The 9,750-nt window shown below is 47.2% G+C and overlaps 1 protein-coding gene across 2 annotated transcripts in view; it reads right to left on the reverse strand.

Annotated features, from left to right (window-relative positions):
- Positions 1 to 5,185, reverse strand: part of KDM7A (lysine demethylase 7A) — a 78,087-nt gene extending 72,902 nt beyond the window's left edge. For both annotated transcript variants that reach the window (XM_045577451.1, XM_036428641.2), the window contains exon 1: positions 4,874 to 5,185. In XM_045577451.1, coding sequence (XP_045433407.1) covers positions 4,874 to 5,070 — 197 coding nt within the window. In that variant the 5' untranslated portion in view covers positions 5,071 to 5,185. The remainder of the gene's footprint in view (positions 1 to 4,873) is intronic.
- Positions 5,186 to 9,750: the final 4,565 nt, after the last annotated feature.

The raw sequence follows: 9,750 nt of genomic DNA on the forward strand, positions 1-9,750 counted from the left end.
AATTACAGGAGAGCAAGGACTTAGTTTTTGTTCATCGCTATATCCCCAGCACCAAGAACAGCACCCAGCAATCCCATTAAGTTAGGGCAAGAAAGAAAGTAAAATTAAAAAAATACTGTATGTCAGCTACCAAATTGGTAAACATAACTTTTTAAACAATTGAATGATTGAAATACACTTAAAGTTTAAAAAATCTTCATTGAACATACAGCTCAGTGAATTTTTACAGCTGAATCAGTCACGTAAGCACCACACAAGATCAAGATAGAGAACATTTGCTGAACCTCAGAAGCCCCTCAGGCCTTCTCTCAATCATGCCCCCAGAGGTAAGCAATAGTCTGACTTCTCTCATCTAATTATGTCTGTATTTGAACTTCATATAAGCAGAATCAAAGAGTACACACTTTTGTGTCTAGCTTCTTTTATTCAACTTTTTATCTGCGAGATTCACCCATGTTGTATGCATCGATAGTGCTTTTTTTTTTTTTAATCACTGATGAGAATTCCATTTTATAAATACACCAAAATTATCCGATCTACTATTAATGTCATTTAGGTCATTACATTTTGAGGACATTATAAATAGTGCTACCACAAATAATCTTGGGTACTTCTTTTTGGTGGGAATACTCATTTGCAGATTGACAAAGTTTTTGCTTGGCTTGGTTTTGGGGTGACAGGGTTAATAATACTTTAGATGGAAAGGATGCAGGGAACTAGAAGTGGACACTTGGTAAAAGTATAAATTGGAATAGCCTTTCTAGAGGACAATCTGGCTGTAGGCACAAAAAGCCTAAAAAGCCTACTAATTCTACTTCAAGGAATTTCTTAATGAGTACTTGCACATGTCACTTCTTTTTAGTGTTTTACGTGTATTAACTCATTTGATTTATCCTAAGGAAATAATTAGAGATATAATGGTTTATTTAAAATTATGTCAACCATTCATCCTCATTAGGAAATACAAGAAAAAGTAATAAACAAGGCAAAAAAAGAAAAAAAACTAACAAGAGGGGAATCGTTTTAAAATATATATTAAAAACTATACAGCTACTGAAAATGTTTTAAAAAAACTTTAAAGATACAGAAAAAAAAGTATATATTAATGAAAAAGGTTAGATAACAGTGAAATGCTTAAAATGAATTCCAGGTTGTTTTCAATACATACATATACCTTAAATGTTAAAATAGTGGCAATCTCTGGGAGACATGAGTACTTTCATATCCTTGATACTTTTCTATACATCCCATTTTTCTACAATATAATATATTACTTTTGCCAATCAAAATGAATATTTTGCTAAAAAGTCTAACAAACAAAGGTATTTTCAGTCTAATAGAGAGACAGAAACATTAAACTTAGGACACTGATGCAGTTTTACATAGGATGACATTAAGTGTGCTATGGAAAGACTGGGGGGAGGGGGCATGACAGGAAAGCTCATCTTACTTCCAAGGACTCAGAGAGGGAAAAGTCCATCCCCACTTCAGAAGGAACCATCCCAGGAAAATCCTGTTGATTCCTCAGCTCATGGCCCCTACTGGTATCAATTATACATCGTGTCCAGCAAGTGTTTTCCCCCTTCCCCTCACTTAAGGGAAAAAAAAAAAAAAAAAAAGGGGGGGCTTAGGCACACTAAGGGATGGGAATTCCGGATACAAAGTTCAACCTGGAGGAGGCTGGTTCCATCCACCCTACTACCTGCCTAAAAAGCATTAAGGCAGGATACTCCTTCCTTGTCAGAATAAATTAGAGCAAAAACTTTTCAGATGTCAGAAACCCCAGGCAGATTAAACCAAAATTTACATAAAAATTCACTGAGATTAAAAAATTTTACTTGAATAATAAAATTACTAAGAAATTAATTATCCAGCTGGCCCAGTCCAGTTTCTCAATGGTTAGAGCATCAGCCTAAGGATCAAAGGGTCTCAGGCTCAATTTCCAATCAAGGGCACTTAAAGTTGCCAGTACAATCCCGTCTCAGTCTGGTCAGGGCGTGCAGGAGGCAACCAATCCATCTGTCTCTCTCACATCAATGTCTCTCTCTCCCCTTCCCCTCCTCGCTCCCTTACACTCTCTCTAAAAATCAATGGAAAAAATATCCTTGGGTGAGGATTTAAAAAAAAAAAAAAAAAGGAAATTATCCAGGCAAAGGGTACCAACCCGTGTCCTCTCTCTTCCTCTTCTGCAAACAAACTACCCCAGGAAAGCTGAGCATGGAAAGGAAAGCTACACCTCAGTACCTCAGGGGCCAATTCTCACATAAGCAAGTGATATTAGTTTAATATTTAATACGTAAGGAACATTTTGCTGTGTTCAAAACAACAATCACTCATTTCATGGTACTATAAACATTAAAGTAAATATTGATCACAGGAAAAATATATAAACCTCAAATTATCAATACTTCATTAAGAATTAAACTTGGTACTAAGGTACTGCTTTTACATGGTGGAGAAGTATCATTAAGTTTTTTAATTTCTGATATCTGAACCACAGTAAATGCTCAAGAACTGCTGGTCAAAAGGTAAAAAATAAAAAATAACCTGGGTTCAAAATATAGTGCATCTCCCACCCCAAAAAAATATATACACACACTTTGAATAATTATAAAGGCAGTGTTTATTAAAATGCATTTCATTTTCAAATATTAAGATATCAGCTATTAAAGTGTGTATATATTTCAGAGTCATTTTCACAAATATGAAGTCACACAAATTTATGTGACAAATTTATGTTTTGGCCTTATTTTCTCTTCTTCATATGTGCCCTCTTTATTTTCCCTTCAACTTCTCCTGTTTTCAAATGTACACTTAAACGCATTACAAAATTCTCCACAACTTCCTGCAGTTTTTTATGATTATAGTGTTGTTACCCAAATTAAGATAAATAAAATTCTGGTCTAAAATTCATTAACCTATCAAACCTTTAAATTGCACAATAGAACAAATTTCTTATACAGCTAAAATAGATCTTTGAAAAATAAGTATTTACATAATCACCAGGGATTCTGGTTTTATTCTATGTGTCACCTAGATTTTTGGATAATCTCTACTCTGGTTGCCAGATATGTTATGAGAACAGAGGATGTAGAAATAGAATTGGCAAGATTTGGTATGTTCATATTTCAGTTTTATGTATAATCTAAATACAGAAAAATATCAATGTACAGTAATGAAAAAGAACTTTGGATAATTTATTCTTAGTTACATGTGGCAAGGTTGTAGTAATATTCCCCAAGCATAGACAAGATTGTTAAAGACTATCTGACAATATGTGGCATTTTCCTCTGGTACTGCTGTCAGAGCTGTGCAAACTGAAAACTGACTAAACAAAACTAACGGTACTTGGAAATTAAGTAAAAACGAACTGTATCCAGCACTCAGCACCTAAACGAACGCTGTAATTTAAGTGGTTTTCTCTCCCGGGGCCAGTAGAGGGAGACTAAGACATCTGGCCTGGTCGCGCAGTGTTTCTGTAATATTGGGGAGGGGAGGGGACCGGGGAGCGGGGGAGGCTGTATTTAAATGTCCTGCTGTCAATCAAAGGACACTTCCTACAATCACAGTCCCCCAAATCGGCTCCTGCCCGTGAGCGAGCGAGCTCTCGCCAAGATTCCACACCAAACGGCGCTCGGGGTGGGGGAAACCTGCTTCACCCAAGGGTGACCGCAGGCTTCCCCACAACACCCAAATAAGGACTTTGGGAGCCCAACCCCAACTAGTTTCTTTGTTTAAATGCCTGCGAGTCCCTCCCACGCCGGAGTCAAGAGGCTGTGGCGCCGCCCTTTAGGAGCCTCACACTTTGATTACAAAACACACGAGCCGGCGGCCTGGCGGCGGCGGAGGCGGCGGCCCGAGCCCTCCTCGCAAACGTCAAACCCGGGCGCGGGCGCCCGCCCCGCCGCCCGAGCCCCGGCGCCCGCGGCCGGCCAAAGTTCGCCCGCGCCAGGCCCGCGGGCGCCGGCTGGGTGTCGCCAGCCCCTCGGGGGACGGGAAATTTCACTCTTTGTAAAAAGTTTGAGCTGCGGCGCGGGGGCGACGAGAGGCTGTCTCCTCGGGCCCCGCCGCCCACTCCATCCGCTCCGCCCCCGCCGGGACGGGGTGCTCTGGGGCGCTGGGAGGGGGGCACCGTCCCAGCCGACCTGCCGCCCCGGGCGCCCGGGACCCTCGACCCCAAACTTCCGACTGGCATCTCTGAGTCCCGACAGCGGCTCATCTGTTGCTGTTTTGACTCCGCCAGCCCCGCCAGGCAGGCGCTGCCGACGCCCCCGGCCCAGCGCCCGGCCCGGGAGGGAAGTTTGATAAAAACCCGGGGAAGGGGGCGCGACGGGGACCCGCCGGGGGAGGGATCGGGGTGGTTTGTGGAGACCAGGTCCCCACCGAGAAGGAAGGCGCGGCGGCCGGCGGGGCAAGGCGGCCGGGGGGGCGGGCAGGCGGGCGACGACTCTGGGACCCGGAGTCCCGGGCGGGCGGGGCGGCGGCCGGGCTGCGGGCGCCGCGAGGGGCGGCGGGCCCGGTCGGCGCTCTGCCCGCCACCTGCGCCGGCGCCTGCCCCGGCCGCGTCCCCTCGCCCCGGCTCCCCCTGCCAACTTCGCGGCCGGTCCCCTTTGTTCCCGTTTGTTGTGGCGACTCTTCGCCTTGGCCGGGCGATCCCACCGGCCCCGCTCAGCTCGCTCGGCGCCCGGGCAGCCCGGGGCCCCGCGCGTCCCGCTTGCCCGGCCGGGGCCGGGGGGGCTCGGTGCCCGGACCGCGGGGCGCGCGGCGCGGCGGCCGGGCGGAAGGGGATGCGGGCGGCGCGGCGGCGGCGCGGCGGCGGCGGGGGGCCGGTGCCCGGCGGCGGCCGCGGCGGGGCCGGACGGGGTTTATTTACCTGCCGTGGAACCAGTCCTTGCAGATATCGCACTCGATCATGAAGCGGTTCACGTCGTACGGCTGCCGGCACACACAGTACACCGGCGGGGGCGGCGGGGGCGCCGAGGCCCGGCCCGGAGCCGCCACCGACACGGCTGCCGCGGCGGCTCCCGCTGCTGCTGCTCCCGCGGCCACCGCCGCCACCGCTCCGGCCATCTTTAAAACACACACACACGCTCGCTCGCGGCTCCGCTCGCCGACTGGAGCGAGCGCCGCCGCCAGCCAGCCAGCCAGCGCCGCCTCCTGCAGCAGCCGGAGCAGCAGCCGGGGAGGCGGCGGCGGCGGCGGCGGCGCTCAGTGCGCGCGCGCGGGGGGCGGAGGGCGCGCGCACGACGCGCGAGGCCCGGCGGCTCCTTCCGGCGCTCCCCGCGGGGCCGTGCGTCTCGCGCACGTCGTCCGGCCGCCTGCGCGCTCCGCTCCCCCGCGCCGCCGGCGGGGCGCAGGGATCGGCTGAAGAGCACGCGGGGCGGGAGGGGCGGGAGGGGCGAGCGGGGAGGAAGGCCGAGGATCTCGAAGACACGCGCGGCGGCGTGGGGCGCGTGGCCCCGGAGGGCAGCGGGCACGTGCGGAGCCCGAGTCGGCGCGCGGAGCGGGAGCGAGGCCGGGAAGTCCCTGCGCCGGGACAGCGGCACGCGCCGTGCGGTGCTCGGAGGAGGGGAACTGGGGAGGTTAGAGCCCCCGCCATGGCCCCCTCCGGACGCGGGAGACTCTTCCGTCCGTGAGCAGCCGCCCCGCCGCCTCTGCGGGCAGCGCCCAGGGCTAGGAGTACTCAGAGCTGGTTGTGCCCCGCTGGGTGCAGGAACGCGCTGGGGGCCCATCCAAACTTGGAAAGCCACCCGCCCGAATCCCCACCGACCAACCTGGACGTGGAAGTGTCGATGGAGCCTGTTGGGTGAAGGCGGTTGTTCCCAAGAGAGTTCATTAAAGTCTGTGAGTCCAGAGGGGCAGCCTCGTTGAGATGCGGTTGGTGGAGAAAGGATTGGAGAGGAACCCCGCGAGTTTGTCAGTGACATGATGTAGATGCGAATGCGCTCAGTCCCACGTTTGGAATTTAGGGGATAGAATTCTAAATGGCGGTGACATCTCGGAAAGGGGGTCCTGCAAAACCCAGGTAATATGTACTTGGCATATAATGGCCATTGATAAATATTTTTGAATGAAGGATGAGATTGATAAGAATAAATACAGATTGATAAGAATGGGGAGAGGTTGCGTTGGGATCATACTTATGCCGATTGGAAGGGATGTTAAGGGTCAATGAATCAAATAATGGTACCTGAATTTCACGGGCATTTCTATCATTGGGAAAAGTCCCTCGGCTCCTATCTGAGCCGCCTCAGGCAAAGAATCGATGGTCTATTCTAATATTTTTACAATCGAAGACAGTGAGTAGTAACTTGTAACTTGCCTAAAGTCTCTGATCTGAGCTGAAGGTGAAGTTTAAGTTTCTTCTGTGTCCAATTCTTTTTTCTGCCACACCACTGCTTGGCACATATTTTTCAGGAAAAGAAACACCTGGAAATCAGAGTTGACTATAAAGTCAATGAGTTTGAAACATATTTCTACTGGAGAAAAAAAGGAAAGTAATTTTTGGCATTTGTTGAGAGGCATAGAGTGGAGTGGAGAGCTTGCTTTCTGTAAGCTGTGTGACCTTGGGCAAGACACTCCATTTCTCTTGAACCTAGGTCCTTGAAGACTTATTCAGAGAAAAATTATGGGTAATAATACCTTCCATAACTACATCACAGAGGTTTTATAACAAGCAAAAGAGACCATGTATTTTTTTAAAAGTACATTGTAGGTGCCCAGCGTGCATGGCTCAGTGGTTGAGCATGACATATGAACCAGGATGTCATGGTTAGATTCCTGTCAGGGTACATGATTCCCAGTGGGGGGCATGCAAGAGGCAGTCCACCAATGATTCTCTTTAATCATTGATGTTTCTCTTTTTTCCCATCACATCCCCCTGCCCCCGTCCTCTCTGAAATCAATTAAAAAATATATTTTAAAAAAATCAATTTGGATATGCTAAAAAGAACATAAACTTTATCATAGACTAGAGGCCCAATGCATGAAATCTGTGCACAAGAGGGGGGTCCCTCAGCACAGCCTGCACCCTCTCCAATCCAGGACCCCTCAGGGGATGTCCGATGGCCGGTTTAGGCCTGATCCCTGTGGGACATCCCTCTCTCAATCTGGGACTGCTGGCTCCTAACCGCTCACCTGTCTGCCTAACCCCTCTGCCTGCTTGCTTGATTACCCCTAACCACCTCTGCCTTGGCCCCTGCCATCATGGTTTTGTCCGGGAGATGCCCAGTCTATCTGGGCTAATTAGCATATTACCCTTTTGTTAGTATAGATATATATGTATAGGGGAGAACACACACACACACACACACACACACATATATATATATATATATATATATATATATAGTCCAGTGATAATTGTGGTTTTAGGATATCTTGTAACATATCACCCTCAGATAAGAGGGGATTATGATACTAAGGAAATGGGAGTCAGATTTCTCATAGTTGAAGAAGAGAGTTACAATTATGGAATAATAACTGGAATGAACCTTCTGGTGGTGAATTGGCAATGGAGGTATCAATCTATTTCTATTTATAGAAATTGATATAGGTGAATAAGTACATACATGCTCTGTCCACTGAGAAGGTCTGAAATTAATTATACAAAAAACAATGAGTACATCTAGCATAAATCTTGGTTTCTAAATACCATTCTCCTCTTCATTTTTTTTCTTCTTGGCAAAATGGTTGATTCCAGAACTAAAGAAGAGGAAGTACAGGCTGAGCCTGGAGCCTCTAGTTACAGAAGAAAGAAAGGACATGCTCAAAGAATAATGAGGCATGTCAAACGGACACAGGCCACCAGGCCTGTGTGGCTCAGTGTCAACCTATGAACCAGCAGGTCACCATTCAATTCCCCGTCAGGGCACATATTGGGGTTGCGGGCTCGAGCCCTAGTGTGGATCATACAGGAGGCAGCTGATCAATGATTCTTTCTCATCATTGATGTTTCTATCTCTCCTCTCCCTTCCTCTCTGAAATAAATAAAAATGTTTTAAAAGGACACATGCCAACTTGTGTTCCACTGGCCAAATCTGGGACGAACTGGAGTCTTTTCTCCAATACTGTGCCTTGAACCCCAGGAACATGCTTCCCAGACCTTAGGGAGACACCTCCTACCTAAGAGATCTCTTCTTCTGTGGAGCTTCTATAATCCTCCCAACAGGTTCCGGATATAGGCACACTGGTGCCTATATAACCCATTGAATAATATAGGAAATCATACAAAGGTAAATAAACATAAAAGTTTGAAAAGGATGGGAAGATTTCAAAGTATCACCCCATAGAAAATTAGAGTAGCTTTATAGTGAAGTCTGGCAGACACCACGTTAATCAAGTGATCAAGTGATGTCAGTAATGAGACAATAACCATGCACCCCCTGCCCTGATCAGGTGGCACAGTGGGTTGGAGCATCGTCCCACATACTAAACAGTGGTAGGATCTATTCCTGATCAGGGCACATACCCAGGTTTCAGGGTTCATCTTGGGTTAGGGCTCACATGGGAGGCAACTGATCGATGTTTCTCTCCCATATCGACATTTCTCTCTTTCTCTCCCCTCTTTCTCTTTCTCCCTTTCCCTCTCTCTAAATTCAATTTTTAAAATATCCTCAGGTGAGGATTTAAAAGAAGAAGAGTCTTGGGTTCGATTTCCGGTCAAGGGCACATACCTGGGTTGGAGGTTCGGTCCCCAGCCCTGATCAGGGTGCTTGTGGAAGGCAACCAATCCACATGTCTCTCTCGCATCAATGTTTCTCTCTTTCTTTCCCTCCTCCCTCCCACCCTTCTACTCTCTCTAAAAAGCAATGGGGAAAAAAATATCCTTGAGTGAGATTAAAAGTAAATAGAAATCACCAAGAATAAAAACACTGTAAGGAACACAAACCTGTAAGAGAAGGTTAAAAACATTGCAAACACAAATATTTAACCTTAAGAAGAAAGGGATAAAGTCTAGAACTCTGACTAATGCCAAAATCTTAGTGACAGGCTTCATGCACAGTAATTCAGAGAACAGACTTAGATTCCATAATCTTTCTCTGTGACAACTTACTAAACGGTGAGTTGTAGTTTTCTCTTTCTCTCTATTTTATGTCAGTTCTCACCAGAAGATATTTTTCCATTGATTTTTAGAGAGAGTGGAAAGAAGGAGGAGGAAAGAGAGAGAAATATAGATGTGAGAGAGACACATTAGTCAGTTGCCTCCTGCAACGGAAGTATGCGCCCTTGACCAGAATCAAACCTGGGACCCTTCAGTCCACAGGCCTCCTTGTATACACTTGAGCCAAACTGGTTAGGACTAGTATTCTCGTTTTAATGGGGATGATAAGAGTACCTCACAGGGTTGAGTGCATTAAATGAGATAAAGTGCTGGCCACAATTCTTCATAACCCATATAGCTGTCAGCTATAATTATGAATAATTATTTGTTGCTTAATAATAATACAAAGGCCTGAAGAGTACCTAGAGAATTAGGAGAAAAGGTTAGGAGAGTCTTATCCCGAAAACAAGGAAAGGAGGGAATTGCAGAAAGAAAATTTATCAAAGAAAGACACTCAGGAGGGTTGGGGTCAGGGGAAGAGATCAACCAAAGGACGTGTATGCATGCATATAAACATAACCAATGGACACAGACAGTAGGGGGGCGAGGGCACGAATGGGGTGTGGTGGTGGCAATGCGAGGATAGGACACAAATGTAATACCTTAACCAATAAAGAAAAAAAGAAAGAAAGACACTCAGCTCCACA

Source organism: Pipistrellus kuhlii, unplaced genomic scaffold (genome assembly GCF_014108245.1).
Source record: "Pipistrellus kuhlii isolate mPipKuh1 unplaced genomic scaffold, mPipKuh1.p scaffold_m20_p_10, whole genome shotgun sequence".
Classification (NCBI taxonomy): Eukaryota; Metazoa; Chordata; class Mammalia; order Chiroptera; family Vespertilionidae; genus Pipistrellus; species Pipistrellus kuhlii.